The sequence below is a fragment of the Nannobrachium achirus genome, assembly GCF_963921795.1.
Source record: "Nannobrachium achirus genome assembly, chromosome: 24".
Classification (NCBI taxonomy): Eukaryota; Metazoa; Chordata; class Actinopteri; order Myctophiformes; family Myctophidae; genus Nannobrachium; species Nannobrachium achirus.
The window spans coordinates 9,906,058-9,932,469 of record NC_137831.1 but is presented as its reverse complement, the minus strand read 5'-3'; the positions used below and the strand labels follow the sequence as shown (position 1 = coordinate 9,932,469).

General features: G+C 43.3%; 1 protein-coding gene across 1 annotated transcript in view; it reads right to left on the bottom strand.

Moving 5' to 3' along the window:
- The window catches only part of LOC308280520 (transmembrane protein 163a-like), a gene marked incomplete at both ends in the record, with an annotated part of 61,986 nt that overhangs the window by 27,073 nt on the left and 8,501 nt on the right, over positions 1-26,412 (bottom strand). Inside the window, 2 exons of the mRNA XM_080720826.1 lie at positions 2,933-3,024; positions 5,196-5,239. Of these exons, the coding sequence (XP_080576952.1) occupies positions 2,933-3,024; positions 5,196-5,239 (136 nt within the window). The remainder of the gene's footprint in view (positions 1-2,932; positions 3,025-5,195; positions 5,240-26,412) is intronic.

The window sequence follows — 26,412 nt, the reverse complement described above, 5'->3', positions numbered from 1 at the left end:
CCCGTCCAATCGCAAAAAGAATTGTTCTCCATTGGACCCCATTCATTTTCCCCTTTCGTTTTCTAACCTTAATTAACATTTTCATAAATACTTTATGGTTCCTCTCGCTAGTTAGAAATTGCCTTTCAATCACGATTATATGCGTTTTGTGAAAATAAAGTCCCATTTATGTTAAAATTGATGATAAAGTTGCGGGGGGCGTGACCAACTAAACTTGATACCAGCCGGCTGTGTTCTTCTTCGTGTGCTGTATTTCGGGAGGCTCCGACCACATTCTCCCATGTATCTCTGCGGTTGCACGTGACCGTTGGCAGCCAATAGCATCCTCTGGTGCCTTTACAATCTATAATGGCAACACCCATGCCAAGGACCCATATTGTGTCATTTGCGCTGCATAGAAACCAATGGCTTTGCTTTGTCCATATATTTTATACAGTCTATGCTACTAGCGCACTGACTGAATATAAACCAAGCTGCGCTTCACTCAAGATGGTAAAAAGCAGTGGAATTACAGAGCCAACACAGGTCCAATTAAGTCTACTCTAGAGGGTTTAAGTGGTTTATCACATGAACCCTGGCAATCCTATTCTGGGAAGGTCTTAACAGGCGAGCAAGCGCCGAAAATGGCAGATCTTGAGGGCTCATAAATCTACTACCGGTATATGGGGGGGGGGGGGGGGGGGGGGGGGGGGTGTTAACACATCTGTTGCCAACCCCGAGTTTCCCGAGTTTGTATATAGGTACCATACCTGTGCCAACCCAGAGTTTCCCGAGTTTGGGCCGTTTTTTTTTTAATGTTTTTTGGACCTCCAGAAATGTGATAGGCATGATCGCGATCGCGAAATTGCATGTTTAACCCCCATACCAACCTCATCTTTCAAACATGGCAGCCATGTTTGTTTACATTTGAAGAAAACATAATGGCTTCTATATCATGAATGCCTGAACGGATTTCCAAGCAGATAGATTTTCTTTTGTTTGAAAGCTGTGAACAGCGTGCACACACATGGTGCATGATCTAGGCATGGGTGTGCATGATCTGTGCACTATGAATTACATGGAAGTCTATGGAGACATGGCATCTTGGACCTTTAAATAGATTTTTTAGATTGCAACAAATGTGTTAAGTTGTCAAACAGAGGTGAACAGGGGCGCCTGCTGGCCTACTGGTCCAGGCACATACAACTTAGGCATTGCCACATAGGTGTGGATGCCTGGCGGCGTCGCCGGTTTGATTCCCGATCCGGACGACCTTTGCCGTGTGTGTCTCCCCCCATTTTCTGTCAGTCTACTGTCCTATCAATAAAGGCAAAAAAGCCCCAAAAGAAATCTTATAGGACAACTTTGTTTTTTTACAACAAGGGTTCATATTTTAGATTGTAAATAGAGAAAAGAAAATGTGAACGTTAAAATGTTTTAATTTACTGCTTTCTAATGTTTTAGCGATTTTAGTATTTTGATTTCAGTGGGTGGGGCATGCGTACAAGTGGCTAAATATGTTTTTTTAGACACAATAAGCTGGCAATGTCTTTATTACTGTTTACACCAGCCCCCATAAGTCACATCTGCCCATGAAAGATTGCAGTGCATCTTGGAAATGGGCTTATTGTGTCTAAAAATACATATTTAGTAACTTGTATGCATGCCCCCAACATTGGGGCATGCATGCAAATCAAAATCATTAAAATCACTAAAATTATAGAAAGAAGTAAATGAAAACATTTTAACACTCTCTCTCTAATCTCTAATTTCTCTAATGAATATCTAAAATATGAACCCTTGTTGTAAAAAAACAAAGTTGTCCTTAAAAAAAACAGGTGAATAGACAGAGATAGGCTTACACCTCCTTTTATTCACTCAGACAATTTAACGCTCAACACTGGCACCCTGTCCATTCAACAGGAACAGAGGAGCACACACACACAAACACACACACATGCACACACACGCTCACAAACAAACTGAGGAGCACACACGCTCACACACGCGCCTGGGCACACAGGTGTATACACATAACAAACACAGACCCACACGCACATAGACGCACACTCAACTGTATACATATAGTACACACACACACGCACGCACACACGCACGCACACACAGGCGCACGCACAGGCACACGTCTCCATTATGGTGCAGTTAGAGATAAGATGTGAGTGAGTGAGGCGTCTGTCTGCTATGGGTCCCTGTGGAGCGCCACTGACAGCCATGAAGAGGCTCTCTGTCTGACACTGTACAGCACCGGACAAAGCCCACACTCTCTTCTCTCTCTGTCTCTCTCTCTCACACACACACACACACACACACACACACACACACACACACACACACACACACACACACACACACACACACACACACACACACACACACACACACACACACACACACCGTCTTTACTATTTCAAGGCATTTAACAGACATTTAAGCAGAGCGACTTACAAAGTGCAAGATGGGAGTAAATGTCACTAGTCAACAAGCGACAGGCTAAACAGGTCATTAGAAGGCTGTAAGAAAGCAATTAGCCACCTGGCGTAAAGGCCTTCCTATTCTGGGCATGCCTTTTCTGAAACCTTTGACGATTTTCAATTATTTCAAAAAAGATTTAAAGAGATTTTCTCATTTCTGCAGATCTACAAGCTCTAGGCTTGTAGACGTAAGCCATTTACCATGAGAGGGAGAGTGGGTTGTTGGCTGATTTACCACTGTTTCAGGGTTGTGGCACGAGGTGAAGTCGAGTGCCAAACAACCCTGAAACACACAATAGGGTCCCGGACCCCCTGTTGAAGACCCCTGCCCTAAATGATTCATGTACGTAATGCATTCTAAACAAACAGTGAAGTAGGCATGGTAATGATCTCTCACACTGCAGGCAGACAAAGAGACATGTGACAGACAGACAGACAGACAGGGGGGACAGACCACTCACATGTACTCCCGGTGGGCTGAGTGCACAGCAGCGGCGTTGCTGTAGCGCCACAGAACGATGATGGACGACAGCACGTCCAGCGTGGCGTCAAACTGCAGAGACAACATGGAGGACAGTTAATGTTTCCTGCTCCAGCCGGTAGACTAATAGATTTAATAGATTACAATACTTTACAATAGACTGCAGTAAACCATAAATGACCTACACTACAATGAACTAGACCAGGGGTCTTCAACATTTTCAGGCCAAGGACCCCTTAGTTGAGAGAGGGATGAAGCAGGGACCTCCACAACCTTCTCATAGATTCCATATAGTTTCATTGTTTGACAGCACAATCATCAGTGTATTTTGGATTCATGTCAATTTGTGTTTTCAGATATTTAACCACTTGAACCGTCAATACTTAATAAACTTGACCTTTCACTGTACTTAGTTTGCTCTTTTCCCCCCTCCAAAGCTCTTTGCCAAAAATAGCTGATCTACAAGCTCACAACGCCTCGCAGCGCGAGGCGTTGTGAGCTTGTAGATCGGCTATTTTTGGCTAAAGTTCTCAGAAAAGGGGTAACAAAGTTTCTATCACACAAAGATTTGGAGGACCCCCTGTAGTAACTCTGAGGACCCCCTAGGGGTCCCGGACCCCCTGTTGAAGACCCCTGAGCTAGACTATGATATTGATATTGTTATTATGTATCCTTTATTTCACTGGGGTAAAACAACACTGTCACTGTATTTTGGTTGTCTTAAGTACCAGCTGTTATGCCTTAGCTTAAAGGCCTGTCCATACTGTCTCCGACCACAGAACCTTTTGTCGGAGAGTTACGACTTTCTGACGTGCAGCTTTCCCGAACTCTAATTTTGGGTAATTTGTATAACTAGCCCTTACCCGTTCAAAGATATGAGCTCCGAAATGATGTGCAGTGTGTGGGTTATGGGATGTGCACTGTGCACAAAGTATATGAGGGATGGAAAGTAACTTTAACTGGTGTTTGCATGATAATATGTAGGCGCATCAATGTAAGAAATACCCGTTTCGTTTAATGGCTACAGAGATACTATGTGCAAAAAGCATACTAGAATTTACTGGTTGGAAGTGGAGCCATTTATTGCTGAACCATTTTAAATGATGTGTACTGGAGTGGTCAAACAATATTCTAGAGAGGGCGATAGACTCCCCAAATAAGGGCCGTAATGGTAGTCTAGTTTCAATTAGCGTACTTGGTGGGATGGTCCCGCTCAATACAAGCAGATACAAGCAGATACTTTGTGTACTGTATGTGTTGTCCCTGTTCTTTTTCTAAGATTTATTTGGGGGCTTTTATTTCTTTGATAGGACAGTAGACTGACAGGAAATGAGGAGAGAGATGGGGAGCGTCACGCAGCAATGGTGGTCGGGAACGGGATTCTGTCAGGCTGACATTGCAGCGTATGGTGCCTGAACCACCACACTGGCGGCCTGGTCCGCTTGTCCCTGTTCTAAGCACCCCCAGGGCAAAAATAGACGATCTACAAGCACTCAAACGTGTTGCATTAATGTGCGACGCATTGTGAACTTGTAGAACGGTTATTTTTGCAGAAAGTTTGCCACAGTACATTCTCTAGCTGTGTTTCTCACCTGTCATGAATGGCCTCTGAATGAATATAAATTGCCTTTTGCAGCCACTAATGTGAAGTGTAAACTATTCACATGTCATAAATAATGTTGCCATGTCTGCTTATTCTAAGTGACTTTGGGCTTGTAAAGTTGCTTGTAAATATAGGTAGCTGCAGGTTGTGATGTTTGGTCTTGCTTCTAAAGTATAGTTGCTTATTTGAGCTTGCTTTCTAATATTGCTTAAACCAGTGGTTCTCAAACATTTTCATGTAAAGGAAAGCCCCCAATTTGATATGTATTTGTCCACAGCTCAAAATATCCGATGGATATAGGTTTAAAGTGCTCATATGACGTTGTCGCTTTTTGTGTTGGGCTTCTTTTCATAAACCTGGTTGCTTATTTCTCCCGCAAAATATGGCAACACTGCTCATAAATCCTCTTCAGCTCATTAGAGAAGGTTTACCTGTTGTGTGACATTGTACACTGACACTCAACGTTTGCATGCAGACATACGAGTTCTTCCGAAAACCTATTTGCAGGCAGATGACTGCCTCCATGCCTGCCTGCCACCCTGCCTGCCTAAATTTGTAGTTTGATGCCCCCAGCCCAGCTCTGCTGTGGGGTGGAAAAAAGCCTACATTAGTTTAGTAAAAAGCTTGACAGAGTACTTACTGCAAATCCAAAAGCTGAAGCACTGTGTCGCATGATCGAAACGGCTGCAAGAAGGGGAGAGAGAGAGACATAAAGACAAATTAGATGTTGTGTTGATGTTGATGTATGGAATTCACAGTACAGTATATGGATGGTGTTGTGTCATCGACGAGGCTGTGTGGTGGTGTGTCATATTATCATACTATAGCAGTGGTGGGAAAAGTGCTCACATTTTGTACTGCAATGCAGAACTACACTTAAAAGTAAAAGTCTGGTATTCAAAATGTACTAAATCATTATGCAAAATGTCCCATTTCACAACTTTTCAAATGTACATAATGTTTAAAAATCTTTTGAAAATAGCAGATCTACAAGCTCACAATGCGCCACACCGCGACACATTGTGAGCTTGTAGATCGGCTATTTTCAAATGGCTAAAATGTACTGTATATAGGGCTGAAGCGGTTACTGAAGCAATAAGCCACAAGAGGCGAGTGGTTACCTGGTATTTTACACCGGCTGAGAGGCGTAGGGAGACACAAAGCACAGCCGAGTGTCTCCAACCCTCTCAGCGGGACCCCCAGAGGGCTCCCCAAATTATTTTGGGGGGGGTCCCCAGAGGATTAACTTAACGTGCAACATTGTTTTCTCACTCAACTGTAAACAAACCAACATACATTTTGTGTATAGATAGAGAGTATCTGCACATTTCTAAAGTGACAATGCAAGGACTTTTTAAAACCTCTAAAATGACAAATTAAACCCTGGCCAAATTGTCAAATAATAGAGGTAGAAATTGTGAAAGTAGCCGATCCACATGTAGATCTGCTATTTTCACAATAGAACCATGCTATATGTAATTCCTCAACTCAAATATTTTAACTGGGGTCCCCAGTTAAAATATGATTATTCTGGGGTTCGGTCGCTGCCTGAAAAGGTTGAGAACCAGTTCTTTAACACAGCTCCACCTGCCTCTCTGAGCAGACATCAGCCGCGACCGTGAGCTTGGTGAAGCTGAAAGTGAATTTCCAAGGGGATTAAAACATGAGTGTGCCTTCCTCCCTGTCAGTCCCACGCACTGCTCCCATGTCGAGACGGAGCAACCTGCCAATCAACAGCTTCCATTCGCACTGTGAGATATCATTTTTAACAAGATTTTTTGTGGAAGGAAGTGAATGGCACATTTCTCCCAGCCATTTACAATAGGCTTGTGCGCCTATACTGCCAGGAATTTTATTAATTTCCAAGTTAGCTTTAATCTAACCCAACAGGGATCATATTGTTGTAGAATGTAGTACTAGTACTATCCACTAGAGTGTGCCCAACGATAATCTCCTAGAGTCTGGACTAGCGAGTGGACAGCAGTAGACCCATAATGGCGGCGCCCATTGGCGGCCATTATGTCTCCCGGTCCGCCGAACGGGAGCTATAAAACACGATCCGAACGTCGTGCACACGCCATTTACACTCGTTTTTGCTCTTGAGTGACCAATCTGTCAGTCCAGCCATTTTTTTCCGAATGAAAATCGGTCTACATATGGTAAAGTTTGATAAGAAAAACGTCAACATTCAATGCTGTAAAAAGGCCCATTCTATGTTATGGCCGAACGACTTCCGGGTTACGTCATCGATGATGTCACTTCCTTCGAATATGTAACTTTAGACTAAAATTAAGCTAGAAAGGTCATTTATAGCTCAAAAAATGTCAAAAAAATACCAAAATGATCAGAAAATGATCCCCAAGGCGACGTTTGGCGATCTGGCTGCCTCACCCTCCTCAAAATGGCGATGGAAGGCGATTTGGCTGTGAACTAGTTAAAGATGCCAGTTTTTTCCTTTTCTTTTCCTTTTGGTATTTAGACATTTCTTGACAGACACTGACAAGAGTATATTTTAAATTCTCTCTCACTTGATGGCCAATCCACACTCTCTGCCACTATCAATAAATAACCCAAACACACGCGCACACACATAACACAGGGATGTCGCACCAAATTCTGGGCCCTGGGTACAAGGATTAACTGGATTATTTTGTGCTTTAACTTTTGAAAAATAGCAGATATACAAGCTCACAGCGCGGCACCGAGTGCCGCGCTGCGAGTTTGTAGATCTGCTATTTTTGAAAAATCTGGAAAATTTTTGCAATTGCAAATCCTCTAAGGTTTTTTGAAAAACCTATGTTTCTATGTCAGTGGTGCTCAAACTTTTTCAAGTGAAGGACCCCCAAAATGTAAAATGTATTTGGCTACAGACCCCCCCCCCCCCCCCCCAGAAACAAAATGTTCGCTTAAAAAATACATATATTCAAAGATTTGCACACATTTTCACGACTTTTCAAAAATAGCAGATCTACAAGCTTGCAGTAGCACTCGGTGCCCGCGCTGTGAGCCTGTAGATCTGCTATTTTTCAATAGCTGAAGTATAAAATAATGAAGGCCCCTCCACCTAGTAACTCAGTCCCACTCCCCCCCCCCCCCCCCCTTGTGACGCCCCAGCACGCACACACACAAGCACGCAGCCACACACGCACACGCGCGCGCACACACACACACACACACACACACACACACACACACACACACACACACACACACACACACACACACACACACACACACACACACACACACACACACACACACACTAGACTTCATTACAGACGCCCCTCTGACATGCCTAGTTCTCCAGAATCACGTTGGATATTGACTGGGGAAGAAGAGGGCAGAGCCGCTGTTTGTGCGGAGCTGACCTCCCTGAGGTTATTATCATATTAGGCCCCGGGGGGATTTCAAGCACACTATCAGTCTGGATGGAGGCCACACCACATCCATAGTGATGCACTGAAAGGCCTCATTCATATTTTGTTTAGAAAATATGCCTGGTACGTTGACACCGCCACGCATGCATCCAAGTATAAATCAGGCGTAATGCTCTTGTGAGTCTCCTGACTCATTGACTATTAGGATAATAACAATAAAAGGGCAAAAACAGAGAGAGAGTGTGAGAGCGGTCCAATGACAGAGATTCACACTAAATGGGTTTTAGTGACATGAGTTGTGTAGCTTTTAGTGTCAAAACTAACGAAACCCAAATTAAGACAGGGTTTAGTGACACGCATTTACATTTTATTTGAGGCTATCTGTTATCATTTGCCTGGAACCAGATGAATATATGCCCCGATATAGTCTGGCCACGTGGGTTTAGTCTACTCTGGGCCCACGTGATCACATCATAAAGGCTCAGTATGGAACAGTGGGCGTCCAGCATAGCAGTTGTGTCTGTTTAGAAATGACACAGATGAGAGACTGGCCTTTTTGGCTTAAAACAACCCATTTAGTGATCCAGAAACCACATTATACCAGTAATAATAATTGGAGCGACTGCATGCACTCAACAGAGCACATACCTCTGCAAAATGATCAGGCTATGCCAGTTCCACATAGTTCAGCACTGTACTTGTGCACTGGCCGGAAAGGAGCTCTCGAGCCCCCCTCGTTTTTTTCTCGACTGGGCCATTAATGAGTGCTCCACACACATGTTTCAATGGTTGCTACTTGAGGCTGTACTGAAGTTAACATCCGTTAATAGGGATGGGATGATATGAAAATGTCATATCACGATTATTGTGACAAAAGAAATCCCGATTTACGGTATTATCCCGGTAAACAAAGTCCATTATCCTGGGGCAGAATATGTACAAAAAAATAGCAGATCTACAAGCTTGCGACGCGTTGTGAGCTTGTAGATCGGCAATTCTTTGGCTAAGACATTTGATAGTGAGTGAAAAAAAGACTGTATCAAGATTCAAGAACGTATTTTAGTACCTTTTACCAATTATAGAGGGTTTAATTGGTACTGGATATGCAGCTCGGCAAATAAAAGGTGAATTGATCCTAGTGCATGACGGAGGACGATATGGCGATAAATCCCATCCCTACATTATGTTGTTGTGAGAAGCCATGCCAACTGATAAACAAATATAGCGTCTGTCCCAACCCCATTGTTGGAGGTAATAAATACATTCTAGAAAGGCATCTTTGCATATTCTGGAGAGGAAGAATGGTAAGGAGGATGATTAAGCGGAGATGAGTCAACCTAAATCAAAGATAGAGTGAAATACACCAACAAACACTGAAGCCAGACTTTATCCTTAACCCATTTAGGCCTAGAATTATTGACTGCTTTAACTGTTGAAAAATAGCAGATATACAAGCTCACAGCGCGGCACCGAGTCGGTGCGGACTCGGTGCCGCGCTGCGATCTTGTAGATCTGCTATTTTTGAAAAAGTCGTAAAAATGTGTGCAAATCTTTGAATATAAATATGTATTTTTAAAGCGAACGTTTGTAACTCAAATTTTGCTTCTGGGGGGGTCCCTGGAACGAAATATTTTGAGATGGGGGTCCGTGGCCAAATACATATCATTTTGGAGGTCCTTCACATGAAAAGGTTTGAGAACCACTGACATAGTAGTCTCTCAAGAACAGACTAACTGAGCTCCAGTTAAGTGAAAAGGACCTTTTCTTTGACGATGGCTGGCCAGATTGCTGACATAGAAACATAGGGGTTTCAAAAAACCCTAGAAGGATTCAAAAGACACTTATAGAATCGGGTCAACATTCGAATTTTCACGATTTTTCGATATACAAGCTCGCAGCGCGGCACCTGTATATCTGCTATTTTTTAATAGTTAAAGCATGCACTAATTTTAGGCCTAAATGGGTTTTAAAGGCTATGTTTGCTAACTCCCATGAGACATCCGCCCCTGTGCCCTCGCTATCCCTCATCCTCCATGTCTGCCTGTCTGCTCCTGTTGTGGTGGGTGGGAGACAGAGAGAGACAGACAGAAGAAAGAAAGAAAGAAGAAAGAAAGAAAGAAAGAAAGAAAGAAAGAGAAGGGACCCTCTCCCCTTTCTCATGCACCACTTCCTCCGGTTTATTTTTAGCTGACAGACTCTTTGGGGAGCAGTGCTCTGCTCACACCAGCTTTTAGAGACACAGCCCGGAATTCATTAATAAGGAATGGATTGCATATCTCTCTCTCTCGCTCTCTTTCTCTCTCTCCTCTCGCTCGCCATCTGTGAGCATTTGCATGTCTATCTAGGGCTGTCACGATTATGACATTTTACATGACGATTATTTGTCACTCAAATAATTGCGATTAACGATTTAATTGTGTTTTTGTCGTTGACAATTACATTTCTGTTTGGCTTTTAGGCTTTGAAGTTGCACATGTCAGATATGACACATAACCTAAATATACAAAGAAATTATGTCAGTAATTTCTTTGACATTTGACAACTTTACACTTAAAAAGTACATTGATAGTGGAAATAGCCGATCTACAAGCTTACAACGCTCACAACAATCTGCTATTTCCACTATGTTTGACCTTTTTTTTAAATGTATGAACATTTTTCAACATGGAAACGATTATGACGATTATGAAAAATAATCACGATTATTTCAAAAAATCACGATTAGGCGATTATCTAGTAATTGTGACAGCCCTATTTGCATGTCTATCCCCCCCTCTCTCCCTCATATCTTTCATTATACATGTACCAACAGAACAATTCTAAAATCGTGATACCGCTTCTCTCCCCTCCCCCCGTTTGTCTTTATCAACCCCCTCCCCTCGCCCTCTTTTCTGATCCCTCTTTCCCTTTCTCTCTCCCTCCCTTGCTGCCTTTATTGTTGTCTCCACCAGCCGAAGGCTGAGGGGAGACTATGTTTTCCCCTCCGTCCGTCCGTCCGTCCGTGCGTCCGTGCGTCCGTGCGTCCGTGCGTCCGTGCGTGCGTCCTCGCAGTTTGTGAACACCTAATCTCAGTCGCCGTTGGCCCGGTCGCTGCCAAAGTGAGCACACACATTCCCTGGATGCCAATCTAGAACCTCTGCCCTAAATTTTTCAAATGGGCCTTTTCTAGCGCCAACTAGTGGCCGATGTTTGCTAAACACATTTCTGTGCACTACTCTTACAGATTTTGTCCAAAAATCCTACAAATCGGTAGGCAATATCTCGACAGTCATGTGATCGACACGGATCTGTCCGATTTTGCATATTCCATCCTGATTGGCTAAGATTGGCTTCCAAAGTTTGTGGAATTGAGCCGTTTTGAACAAATTGCCTCAAATCACAAACGCAAAGTGCAATTATCATGAAATCGCGCACACACGTTCCCACTAGGCCGAGGAAGAAATGCCACTTAATTTTTTTTAATCAGCCTCATGGTGGCGCTATAACAGCCCGATTTGTGGTTTTACCTATAACTCCACCGATCAGTTTCAAACTTTGTAAGCGCACTCCCTAGAGGCTAAGGATAAACCTTTGCCCTGCATTTTTCACATCAGCCTTTTATAGCGCCACCTTTGGGCCGACTTATGTAAATACACATTTTTGGATATTACTCCTTGAGATTTTATCCAAAAATCATGCAAATCGGTACACAGTATCTCTATAGTCATGTGATCAAGTCCGATCCGTCTGATATTTCACATTCCATCCTGATTGGCTAATATTAGCTTCCAAAGTTTGCAGGATTGCTCAGTTTTTGAACAAAATGCCTCAAATCATCAACGCAGCTTGCGATTACCGTGACATTTGCCACACATATTCCCACTAGGTCAAGGAACAAATGCTACCTTTTTAACATTGTCCTGTTATAGCGCCACCAGCAGGTAGACTTTAGCAAAACACATTTTTGGAACACAATGCTTGAAATCATGCATGCAGCGTCCGATTGCCATGAAAGATCTAAGGTGAAGAACACATGCCACCCTTTTTACATTGGCCTATTATACAGTAGCACCACCAGGACGCACGGCCTGGTGGAGACCTGTGCTCGGAAGAGCACTGCTTCTAGTTTGATCTGTATTCAGTTGGTGTTGTGTTGAGGTATCCACTTCACTGCCACTGCCTTGAAACAACCGATACGGAAGCCCCGAGCGCCACAGAACAATGTGTAGTCGACGATCACCCTGTTCAATAATTTGTTTATAGTTTTTTGCGTTTTATTTCACATCTACGGATACATTTTCAACCACTTCAACCCTATAGTGACGCTATCCTGGGGCAAACATTCTGCAAAAATAGTGTGCAAAAAAAAAGAGATTTCCTTGTACACTACAGGGCCAAAAGTATGAGTGTAGAGTCCTGGGGGACCCCAGCCATCTATGTATACAGTATAATGATTATTGGTTTAAGTGGTTAAAACATACAGTAGTGTTAGTAGCTAAATTATTACCACCACAGTTAATCCCTCATTCCTTTTCTATAATATTAAACCTGTAGACAGTGAGACCATGGATTATGAATATATGTCTCTCTCTTTCTGCCCCTCCTGTCCTCCCTCCCTCTCTCTGCAGTTCTCTCCCTGGTTAAATATGAACCACATCGATTAATCCTCCCTTCTCATCTCAGTATGACACCAACGTATAGCCTACAGCAGGGTTCCCCAATAGGCGGCCCGCGGGCCATTTGCGGCCCGCGGGGGGCTACTGTCTGGCCCCCACCAACCCCAGTAATAATGGTGGTATAAGAGCAGCAACAACACTAGTATATCGTCGTTGTCGGGTGGAAACCTTGTATCTCCAAATTTGTATGTTCTTTCGCAAAGTAAAGCCCTGCTTCATCATGCAAGGCCGTCGCACAAAAGTAGTGAAAACAGCAGATCTACAAGCACACAACGCCTGTGTGCTTGTAGATCGGCTGTTTTCACTAGTTTAAATCATTTTTAAAATGATAAATGCAAAACAAACGGTTTTGGACATACAAGATGTTCACCCGACAACGACAATATCTGAACTGTCGCAGGTGTAGCGGGAACACCGCCGTCGCCCCCTGCAATGCTGTGGCCCTCGGCTTGGTACCCTAGACATGATTCAATGCTGTGGCCCTCGGCTTGGTACCCTAGACATGATTCAATGCTGTGGCCCTCGGCTTGGTACCCTAGACATGATTCAATGCTGTGGCCCTCGGCTTGGTACCCTAGACATGATTCAATGCTGTGGCCCTCGGCTTGGTACCCTAGACATGATTCAATGCTGTGGCCCTCGGCTTGGTACCCTAGACATAATTCGGCCCTTGGGGAAAACTAATTGGGGAACCCTGGCCTACAGTAAGATAAGGCTTTCTGTGGTTAAATTATATTTAATGACCACATTTCTCCCTGGTTGACCGGCAACATTTTAACCCTGGTCATTTAATCTCATCTCGTCATCATATGTGTCCCAATCCCCCCAGGAGCCAGTCATTGCAATTTTTTTCATTTTCATTTTTTCATTTCATTTGAAAGCTGGGGATCATAGCTACAAAATGATATATTGGTTGTGGAGATTGACCCAACAGTTTTGAAGATATGGCTTATAGAATGATGCCATGCTGAAATAGTACTTTTGAGATATTCAAGTTTTAAATACATTTCTAACCTGCAATGACCTGACTCCGCCACATGGGGAGCAATCTTCAATTCAATCTTCAATTCAAAGAAGCTTTATTGGCATGAGAACACAAACGTTTACACAGTGGTGGAAAAAGTACCAACATTTTATAATAAAGTAAAGTATCAATTCTGCAATGTAGAATCACTCTGTTACAAGTAAAAGTCCAGAATAAAAAATGTACTTGAGTAAAAGTACAAAAGTATTGGTATCCAAATGTACTTAAAGTACCAAAAGTAAAAGTACAAAATGTTTGAAAATAGCAGATCTACAAGCTCACAACGCGTCGCACCGCAATGCGTTGTGAGCTTGTAGATCGTCTATTTTCAAATAGCCTTGGTATAACATAGGGCTAAAGTGGTTTATGTATGTTTTAAACATTAGTTATTGCTCTCTAAAAAGATAATGCCACAACAGCATCTCAAGCATTATTGGGCTAAATGTAAAGACGCTACAGTGCGCCAACCGTGAAGCAGTTTAACCAATTTGCTACATACGTCTACACAAACGGTCAGATTACAAAGATAAATTGCTTAGTGAAGGCTCACAGATGTCACCATAGGGTACGCTCCAGCAGAATGTCCCGTAATGATCGTATTATTTAATGAGGAGCATTTTAATCCGATCGGTCGTCGTTTCCTTAAAAAGGTATTAATGTATCTAAGTGCAGTACACCTCGCAACCGATGGGGTCGCATGGCTGAAAAACAACAGAAAATGGCATCTGATCGGATTAAAATGCAGTTTATTAAACAATACGAAAGATACGGGTAATTCTGCTTGAGCGTACCATACTGTGACATCTGTGAGACTTCAGTAAGCACGTTATCTTTGAAATATGAAGGTTTTTGTAGACGTACGTAGCAAATAGGATTAACTGCTCAACACGAGGTTGAAGTGAATTCATTACGTGTGCAACAGGGCTAACTGTGCTAAATGTAGCATAATCAGTGTTTGTGTAACTTCAATCAGAAGGATTATTTGACCTGATAATAAAACACAATCTACAGGCTTAACCGCCTCGCGTTGTGAGCTTGTAGAAGAGAGCAACAATAGAGTTGGGTCACGTTTTATTTGTTTATAGCCTGCAGCTAGCGCTGCAGCTAGCGCTAGCTAACGCTAGCTAGCGTTAGCCGTTAGCCACTCATAGCCAGTCAACCAGAATAGTCTACTCTAAAGTCAACTTTCCGACGGCGAGTGAACGATTGCATTCCATCCATGTTTTCTTGGCTGTCAATTTATTGTCCAAAAAAACAAACACCCTGAACGTTAGAATTAGATAGTTTAGGACGACACTGATCTATTCAATGCTAAGCTAACTCAGTGACAAAGGAAGCTTCCGCACCGGAGCTTCACAGAAGACAAACGCATACGTCACAGACGCCTCCAGGCAGGAACGGATCATTTCACCAGCGTAGAAGAAGAAACAGCGGAAGAACGGCGGAAGAATAATAAATAATAATATACAAAATCATACATTACGTGGTTAATAATTGTTCATTTGGAACACACGTGGCATTAAATTAATGGGATAAATACTGTGGGTTGCAACGCTAAGTAATGGAGTCCCGATATTACCGCATTTGGCTACAAACGGCTAACAAAGGCTGGCTAGTTAGCATTTTAGCTAATATAAACTGGGAGGACTAACAGAATTATGTACCGATCTCTCACATTAATTAAAAAAAGTCTTATTTACATGCAGAGTTAAGCTCTGGCGTTTAAGTGAAATGTAGCCTAGATATTATGAGATGCTGTTGTGGCATTAAAAAAAAAAGAGCAAAAAAAAAAAAAAAAATCATTTTGGCTACAGGGAATAATGACAGTCCCCGAGATGACTAGCTGCTGGGGGTGCTGGGACACATATGTTCTCTTTAAAAACCCACTGGCTACTTGCTGCATGGAAGGCATCCTGCTGTTGAAGCACTACAGTGAAAACAACAGTTTGGATTCTGTCATTGAATGTTTTTTTTTTATTCTCTCCTCTGGCTGTTTTACATGACGATTAATTGTCTCTCAAATAATTGGCGATTAACGTGTTTTTTTTTGTCGTTGATAATTACATTTCTGTTTGGCTTTTAGGCTTTGAAGTTGTACATGGTAGATATGACACATAACCTAAATATACAAAGACATTACTGACATATTTGACAACTTACTACTTAAAAAATAACTTTGATAGTGGAAATAGCCGCTCTACAAGCTCACAACGCGTCGCGATGTGACGCGTTGTGAGCTTGTAGATCTGCTATTTCCACAATTTTTGACCTTTTTTTAAATATATGAACATTTTTCAACATGGAAACGATTATGACGATTATGAAAAATAATCACGATTATGTCAAAAAAATCACGATTAGACGATTATGTAATAATTGTGACAGCCCTAGCTAGAACAGTATGTGACAGCTCATGTGTTACAAGTGTATTTCGAGATCTGATTGAAAAGCTTTTGTTTTTCCTATATTGTCTGTGTGGAGACAATGCAGTGAGCCGAGATGAGCTTGATTTTCCCTGTAAATACTGCTACACAAAAACAAAACATTGTTCATATCAAGCTGTGTGCCTTGTGTGCCTGTGACTTGTACTTGTACTTGAAATGAAGGGCCGCTGTGCCATTCTATGATCATTTACAACAGGAGTCTTCAACGTTTTCAGACCAGGGACCCCTTAGCTAAGAGAGAGATAAAGCAGGGACCCCCTCTACATATCGTATAAATGTGTGATGCAGATTTTCATCGATTTCATAGATAGACTCATAGACTTGTTTGACAGCACTGTCTTCAGTCTATGTTGGATTCGTGTTGATGTGTTTTTTTCAGACATTTAACCACTTAAATCGTTGATACTTAGTAAACTTGACCTTTCACTCTGTACTTGGTCTTCTCTTTTTTACCTCTACACCAAACCTATTTGCCAAAAAATAGCCGATCTACAAGCTCTCAACACCTCGCGCTATGAGGTGTTGAGAGCTTGTAGATCTGCTATTTTTGGCTAAAGTTCTCCTCAGAATAGGATTCTTGTTGTTAATTTAAAAGAATGGCCTACTGTATCACACTTTGATTTGGCGGCCCCCCTGTAGTAACTCTGAGGACCCCCTAGGGGTCCCGGACCCCCTGTTGAAGACCCCTGATTTACAATATTGTTCATTAGTTGAAGTGGGTTCCAAAATGACATAATCGCTGTCCTTGGTGCTGAACTCCTAGTTGAAGTGAATGCTTTGTTTGCTTTAACTAATCAAACTACATTAAATAAAATGAATAGCATTTAACTGACTCATATGGCCTACATGTTTTGTGATGCAGCTTCCAATGGCTTTGAAATGTAGTAATGCTTGTAAGCCCCGCAGTAGCAGCCAGGCGATGTAACATCAAGCGTTAATGGGTAATTCTTTAGCACAGTCACAGTATAGTGCAGGGGTCTTCAACGTTTTCAGGCCAAGGACCCCTTAGTTGAGAGAGAGAGATGACGCAGGGACCCCCACAACCTTTCCATAGATTCCATATAGTTTCATCGTTTGATAGCAGTGTATTTTGGATTCATGTCAATTTGTGTTTTCAGATACTGTACGTATTTAACCACTTGAACCATCAATACTTAATGAACTTGACATTCTTTTTCCCCTCTACACCAAACCTCTTTGCCAAACATAGAGGCGTTGTGAGCTTGTAGATCTGCTATTTTTGGCTAAAGTTCTCAAAATACGGACTCTGGGATTCAAGTGGTTAAAAAGGAGAAAAAGGTTTCTATCAAACAAAGATTTGGAGGACCCCCTGTAGTAACTCCCCGGACCCCCTAAGGGTCCCGGACCCCCTGTTGTAGAGCCTTGGTACCGTGATTGTCTGAACCTGGCTTGTCCAAAACACGTGGGACTGTATAATATAGCATAGTGGTGGTTTGGGGGTAGGGGGCAGCCAATCATGTGCTCCGCCCCGGGCCAGGGTTTGACTTATTCCACCACTGATGAAATGTTTCAGAAGAACCACTGGTGTGAGAGAGGAGGGAGGTGTCAAACACACACACACACACACACACACACACACACACACACACACACACACACACACACACACACACACACACACACGCATCTGCCTTCTGCTCTGATCATTGCCAAACAGAATGCAATTATAACTTGGTGCTGACAGCTTGCAGGATTAAAAGTAAACATGGCGTCAGGATAGCTAACTAAATATGTCGGTGTGTTGTTTTTTGACGGGGAACCGTCCGTCACATGTCTTTAGTGTTTGAGAGACTTTCATCTGTTGTTTCCGCAAGGACTTCAATACCTCACACCGTTGTGGAAATATGCAGGCATGCACAGCACACACATCCACCTCTGACAACAACAGGACACACTGTGTTGAAGGGAGTCAAGAACTTCAAGTACCTGCGCTCTTGGATCAACTCAACCGAGCAAGATCTTAAAGGGAGGAAGGCACTTGGAGGGCCCTGAACGGCATGACCAGTGTCTGGAACTCAAACCTCCCCCGTCAAATCAAACTCAGCTTCTTCTTTGCAACGGCGGAGTGTGTTCTCCTCTATGTCAGTGAATGCTGGACCCTGAAGCCAACCCTGCAGAAGTCTCTAGGCCAGGGGTCTTCAACGTTTTCAGGCCAAGGACCCCTTAGTTGAGAGAGAGATGAAGCAGGGACCCCCCACAACCTGTTCATAGATTCCATATAGTTTCATTTTTTTGACAGCAGAATCATCAGTGTATTTTGGATTCATGTCAATTTGTGTTTTCAGATATTTAACCACTTGAACCGCCAATACTTAAAAAAACTTGACCTTTCACTCTGTACTTAGTCTGATTTTTAAGCTCTTTGCCAAAAATAGCCGATCTACAAGCTCACACCGCCTCGCTTGTAGATCGTCTATTTTTGGCTGAAGTTCTCTGAATATGGACGCTAGGGTTCAAGTGGTTGATATAAAAAAAAGGAAAAAAAAGAAAGATCACACAAAGATTTGGAGGACCCCTTGTAATAACTCTGAGGACCCCCTAGGGGTCCCGGATCCCCTGTTGAAGAACCCTGCTCTAGACGGGTGCTACACTAGAATGTTGCGTGCAGTACTTAACATCAGCAAGAGAGAGGGCACGTGTTACCAACGGGTCCGCATCAGAGTTCCGACGGTCCGGTATTCCGACACTAAAACTATAACCCTAACTCTACCCCCAACCCTAAACCTAACCTCAGTAAACCTTACCTCAGTAACTAACCTGCCGACGCTAAGTAACTAACCTGCCTTACGCTAAGTAACTAACCTGCCTTACGCTAAGTAACTAACCTGCCGACGCTAAGTAACTAACCTGCCCACCATGTCGGAACAGCGGATAGTCGGGATAGTGAGCGCTTCCCGTTACGAACAAGATCCTGTATGAGGGAATACCAAGGGTGAGCGAGAAAATTGCAGCCGGGAGAATGAGACTCGCAGGACACTGCCAAAGGCATCAGGAGCTGCCAGCCAGCAAATTGATGCTGTGGGAGCCAACACATGGGCACCGGTCACGAGGACGCCCCACACTAACATACGTGGATGTACTCAAGAAAGACGCAGGAGCGCAAAACACCAACGAGCTGGCCAGATGTATGGAGTACCGGGAAGCGAAGATGGAGGGCTCGTCTGAGGACCACCTAGAGAGACATCCAATCAAACCCTATATACTTCTTTGACAAGAATCCACAAGAGGTGCCGTGACAGCAGTCCAGGCCAGGGGTGCCGTGAGATAATTTGATAATATTTGGAATTTATTTGGACACTTAAAAAATATTTAGTATCATTTTAAACTTGAAGTACAGAGTTATTTTCAGTCATTTCTAACCAAAAGGGCTATTATCTCAACGTTTTCCCCGCAACATAATCGCTAAAATATGCCATAAATATAAGGTGCTGGAAGTGAAGGTTATGAATATAATGTAGGGGTGACTCGGATGAAAAACATATTTATAGGAGTGCTCTGAGCCAAAAAGTTTTGGGAACCCCTGCACTAGGCCACCTCCTTTCCCCCGCCCCCCCTACACAAAAGAATCTAAGACAAAATGGGTCATCTACAAACGTGTCACGTTGTGAATATGATCTGATGTGATGTGATTTTAGCAAAATGCTGGCCTCCAGAATAGGGACCCTGGTGTTGAAATGTCTGTACTTTTAGCCCCTTGGGCAGGGATAAAAAAGGATGGCGATGCCAATCTCTCTATCGATCCGTCCATCCACCACTTTGGTCCCAAACAACATAATCTCAAGGCTGGATTGCCACGTCAAAACTATCGACGGAGTGACATGCACCTGTCGTCTGCCCCCGGCATAGTGATGCTAGCACCTTCATTAAGAGCACAGCAAGTCAGCCCAAGAAAGAAAGCCCCCCCCCCCCCCCCTTCCACTGGCTGGCTTTAAAGCAGAGTGCAAATTAGCGTCCTTCGGCGGCGGGAGTCGTTGTCAAAGAGGCAGAGCTTTGGTAGCTGGATAATTAGCTCCCAGGAAAGCACAGTGGTGTCAGTGGGGGCAGAATTCTAACGACGCGGTGGGCTTTTTCACGTAGGTAGCACATTAGGTACACAAATGTGCTCCCTGTGTCCATACTGTGTAGTGTATATAGACCTTTTCACGCTCACACAACATACACGGTCAAAAGGGGTCCACGTTTGTTTCCTGCTGCAGTAGTCTGGGATCACTTCACTTTTCGGGGTTTGATCCGGTCGGGAGCGGAAACCACAACACGTCATGTTGTAGTACTTAAAGGACTCAGTTTTAACCGGATTCAAAATAGTTCCCCTGCGCTCAAGGACATACTTTTAGGGCCTACCTAATAAACTCCTTGATGCGGAGTAGTTTTGCTTTTGAAAAAATCGTTTGGTATATGCATCTTTTAGTCCAACTCGTAGCGACTGGCAAGACGACACTAGGCTACTGGAGCATTTTAATAGGGATTGGGGAAACAAACAGGGGGGGAAACAAAACAAAGCGACGCTGCTTCTTCTGCTTGTGGTTTCCGCTTTAGGCGGAAACCAAACGGCCTGTTGTGAACGAACACCAGGCTTTCCCCCAGAAAGCCTGGTGAGGCGAGGTTACTGCTGCAGTGTTTGTGAATATCAGCAGCTGACAGGAAATAAACTTGGACCCAAACTGTTGCCTAGCAACACAATCCCCCCCGACATGGTCTACTCTACATGCTTTCACTCTCTGGATTTTTTACCATCTCTTTCAAAAACCTTTCGTCTGCTGCCTGCAAACTAGGGCGAAAGACTTGTGATTTTTGCAAGTCGACTCGACTAAGTAAAAAGTTGAGTTGAAGTCGACTTTATCGTCATTATCACACATCACACACAACCCCCCAATTATTTTGCGGGGTCCCCAGATGATACTTAATGTGAAACATTGTTTTCTCACTCAACTGTAAACAAACCAAGATAAAGTTTAAGCGTATAGAGGGTATCTGCACATTTCTAAAGTGCCAATTTAAGGACTTTTTAATACCTTAAAAAACCTTAAATAAATGGCAAATTAAACATTGTCCAAATTGTCAAATATAATAGAGGCAGAAATTGTGAAATGCGAGGCGTTGTGAGCATGTAGATCTGCTATTTTCACAATAGAAAGTATTATTTTATTTTTCAACTTCGACTTTCGACTCTCTCAGGTGGGAGTCGACTTGTGTAATGAAGTCGACTTGTCGACTTTTTCGTTAATGCCCTCCTGCAAACCAGACACATCAGACGACACAAGCAGAACAGGGAATTTACAAACACACCCTCAGTGATGTCATTACGTGCGCATCCCGCATCAAAAACTCATTCAAGTCACCCAGGGACTCATTCATGTCATGGTCCTGGGGTCCCGGGGATGCGCCTCAATAGGAGTCCATGTTAAAATAATTTACCGCGTCGCGGTAAAAAAATAATAATAATCCACAGACACCACCATTGTTCATGGGTGAAAGCATCCTACTTTACCCTACGTTAACACAAATAAAATCCACGTAGAAAGTCTTAAACAGGTTTTTGATTGATTGATTGAAGAATTTATTAGAAGTTTGCAATAGAAAAAAGTACAGTTTCATGACAGTACAAATCACTGGTACAAGGTCAACTAAAAGGAGATCCTAGAAAGCCGAGGCTTATTTCCACAGGAACCACACTTTAAGTATCTCATATAACATTGAAAGACAGACGGATAGAACATAGTACTTTATCTAGGATAATATCAGTTTCAAAAGCATAACATCAAATACAAAAGGCAGAATACAAAGAAAAAGGGGGGGGGAGCATGGGGGCTTAGTCTATTTACAAGTCACGGGTAGCTGCTGTCTGAAGGTGACTTTTCATACCAATTTTGAAGGAGGCTAGGGATTTGCTCTCCTTTAGGGCTTGTGGAAGGGCGTTCCACATGTTGATGGTATAGCAGGAGAACGAGTTAGCGCCTTGTTTAGTGTTAAATCTACGCTGATGATGATTAGTGGAGCTGCCTCTGGTGTTATGATCGTGAACATCCTTGACCTTTAAGAAGTAGTTTGTCAGGTACATGGGAATCTTGGAGGTGTAGTGTATCTTGTACACCAGGCCCATTGCAAGATGCTGTACTCTGTCAGCTACTTTGAGCCACCCCACGCTTTCGTGGTGATGCTCGGTAAGGTGGGTCAGAGGAGGGAGACCAAGCACAACCCTAATTAGTTTGTTTTGGGCTGTTTGGAGCTTTAGCTTTAAGGCAGCTGGGGCGTCGCGATACCAGACAAGGACTCCGTAATCAATGAGGGGCCCAATAAGAGCACCTCCTAGTGTCTTTCGGGATTTAATATTGATCAGTGGGGCAACTCTTTGCAAGAAGCGAATTCGTTGATTGACTTTATTGATTACCTTGGTGGTCATTTTTTCACTGGATAGGTTAGCCTCCAGGATGCAACCCAGGTAGCAGATGTGGTTTTTTCTTTCTATCACAGTGTCACCTACTTTAATTGTGAAGTTCTCAACTAGGCTAAGTTTCTGACTAGATCCAAAGAGGATACATTCAGTTTTGCCTAGGTGAATTGAGAGTCTGTTGTCATTGAGCCAGGTGCAGATCTTGTTAAGTTCACAGTTAAGGGCCTTTTCAACCTGCAAAATGTCTCTGCCTGAGACTAGGAGAGCCGAGTCATCCGCGAACAGAAACAGATTGCAGTCACAAGCAGATGACATGTCGTTTACGTATATTAAGAACAACAGTGGTCCTAGTATACTCCCTTGAGGTACTCCACAGTTTACTGGGAGGGGGGGGGACAGGGTTCCGTTGACTTCCACCATCTGTTCCCTCCCCACCAAGTAAGAGTGCATCCATCTCACTGCTGTGCTATCAAGACCAATAGCTTTGAGTTTTTCGATCAGAATAGAATGATCGACGGTGTCAAATGCCTTCTGGAGGTCCAGCATGACCATGCCACAATATTTGCCATCGTGAATTTCACGTTTGATGTAATCATTCAAATAGATGAGGCATGTATCTGTGGAATGGGACTCTCTGAAGCCAGACTGGAACTCGTAGATCAGTTTATTCTCTTCAAGATATCTAGCCACCTGTTCATAGACAATTTTTTCCATTACCTTAGAGATGGAACTAAGGATTGAGATTGGCCTGTAGTTGCCAGGGTCAAGTTTACTGCCTTTTTTGTGCAGGGGGGTTACCTTGGCTAATTTGAAGTCCTGGGGGACATAACCCTGCTTGATAGATAGATTAATAATATGGGTAATGATTGGGGCAATGGTGGCAGCTGAGTCTATGAGAAATTTGGGGGCAATTTTATCATGGCCAGCGGCCTTGAATTGAGGTAGGGTGCGCAGTTTTTTAAACACTTCATCAGTTGACACCGTGGTAAGTTTAAAGTTGTCTTTGCATACCCCAAGGTTCCTGTAGAATTTCAAGATGTGCCTAACACCAAACAGCCCAGATGGAGCGGAAAGGTGATAGAAACGTCAATGTTTTGATTCCACCGACGTCCGACACCATTTTGCGTGCGTAAATTTTATATTGAGGACTCATAAAACTTTTCTGGGACCCATTTGAATGACCACCTGTGGGTCCCGGGACCCATTACATTGAAAACCTAGTAACATCACTGCACCCTTGAAGTTGCCCGACACTATTGATGGCTATAACCTGGAACATCAACAACAAGGACATTCCCTATTTATCTTCCCTAATGGCTTTTTTTAGAGCAGTTTGTGATGACGTTTCATATGTTTTATCGTTTTATTATCGTTTTATTACTAGGCCTCAGTTAAACAAACAAAATAAATCTCTGTGAGAGCTGGCAAAATGGTGTGCCGTGGTGCTGAATATGATATGAGTTTCATTCATTCATTCATTTTCTCATTCAGAATGTGATTTGTACATGCTATATAGTATACTACACTATATTGCTACTGTTTTGTGATTGTGCAGGGTACATGCATGTGCATGCCAGCTGCACCTGTTAATCAGTAGGAGAATTCTCACACACACACACACACACACACACACACACACACACACACACACACACACACACACACACACACACACACACACACACACACACACACACGCACACACACACACAGAGCTGACTGGTTTATTTACCTAATGCTAATGTTTTACTGTGTGCATTACTTAGGCTGTAGGGCTATCAGTCATTGTGGTAACGTAGACATCACATCTACAGTATAGGGAACGGGAGCAGGTGGTGAAGGAAATGGTACACAATACAGTACAGCCCCCAGAGGGGGTGGGCAGGGTCTTCTCAGTGGGCATTACTCAGGGCCTGAATTTCAACATGGGATTGCTAGCATATTGCGCATTACTTTACTTCAGGGGTCTTCAACGTTTTTAGGCCAGGGACCGCTTAGTCATCATGTTGGAGTAATATTTTCAGACATTTAACCACTTGAACCGTCAAATACTTTAGTCTGCTCTTCTTTTCCCTATACAAGCCTCTTTGCCAAAAACAGCAGATCTACAAGCTTACAACGCCCGCAGCGCAAGGAGTTGTAAGCTTGTAGATCTGCTATTTTTGACTAATGTTCCACTCAGAATATGGATGCTAGGGTTCAAATGGTTAAAAATGTGATCCTATCACACAAAGATTTGGCCCCCCTGTAGTAACTCGGAGGACCCCCTAGGGGTCCCGACCCGGACCCCCTGTTGAAGACCCCTGCTTTACTTGATTCCTGTAAATTCAGCACTTATAATTGCAGAAGATTCCATGGCACACATTTACAGTGATGTTGATAATATAATCAACCAATTTGAATACGGAAGGACTGGCTGGAAGCGCTGCAGAAAGATTCTAATACTTCCATGCACACTCTCTCCCTCTTTCTCTATATCTATATGTTTACAGCCATTTAGGTCTGCTTCTCTCCACAAGGTTGCAAGCTTCCTCTCCATCTCTCTCTGTCTGCCTGGTCCTATTATCATTATTATGATTAACTTTGCATCGTTGTCCCATGTGTATTCAGACTTTCCACGGAGTAGTGTATAGGACAGATAGTAGGAGACATGCTGTAGAATGACTTCTACTGAGTTTTCCAATTAATTAATAAATTGCTATAGGCCTACATCTCTCACGCACGCATGCATGCACGCACGCACGCACGCACGCACGCACGCACGCACGCACGCACACACACACACACACACACACACACACACACACACACACACACACACACACACACACACACACACACACACACACACACACACACACACACACACACACACACACACACACACACACAGTCCTGTATTGTCCCTAATGCCGGATGAGTCCACAGACACACCTAACAGTAAGCAAATCATTAAGTTGTTTTTGTTTTGTGTCTTCTTTTTAACAAAGCTGACATGATGTGGAGGAGACAAGAATAGAGCATGGAGGCGAGAGACAAGAGGAAGCCACCATAATAAAGACTAAAGGACACTATAAGAGAGAGAGAGACAGCTTCTGCAGCACTACAGCATTGTTCACAGAATAGAGAATATTCCCTTAAATTGGAGCTGAACAACTAAATGCAATCTTAGACAGATGCCGGAAAGTAAGATCTTTAGTTAAGCTCACAAGGGAGTTGATTTGGAAACCAGTTGATTTATTTGTATTTTTATTTTTGGGGGAGGCTTAAACAGTAGACTGACAGGAGAGAGATGGGGGCGACACACAGCGAAGGTCGTCGAGATCGGGACTCGAACCCGTGATTACCAGCCTTGGTGCCCAGACAGCTGTGCTAAGTGTCTTGCCCAGGGACACTTCCACAAGCTAGACATGGGTCCTTCGGGAGGCAAACCGGTGACCTTCTAATTAGCAGACGGCCTCTCTTTCTCTCTCTCTCTCTCTCTCTCTCTCTCTCTCTCTCTCTCTCTCTCTCTCTCTCTCTCTCCACCCACTCAGCTATGGCAGCCTGCCCGAGTGGAACAACAGTAGGAGATTAGATACAGGGGTCTTCGACGTTTTCAGGCCAAGGACCCCTTAGTTGAGAGAGAGAGATGAAGCGGGGACCCCCCCACAACCTTTTCATAGATTCCATATAGTGTCACTGTTCGGCAGCACAATCATCAGTGTATATTGGATTCATGTCAATTTTTTTTTTTTTATGTAACCACTTGAACACTCAATACTTAATAAACTTGACCTTTCACTCTGTACTTAGTTTGCTCTTTTCCCCCTCTACACCAAAGCTCTTTGCAAAAAATAGCCGATCCACAAGCTCACAACGCCTTGCAGCTTTCACTCTGTACTTAGTTTGCTCTTTTTCCCCTCTACACCAAAGCTCTTTGCCAAAAATAGCCGATCTACAAGC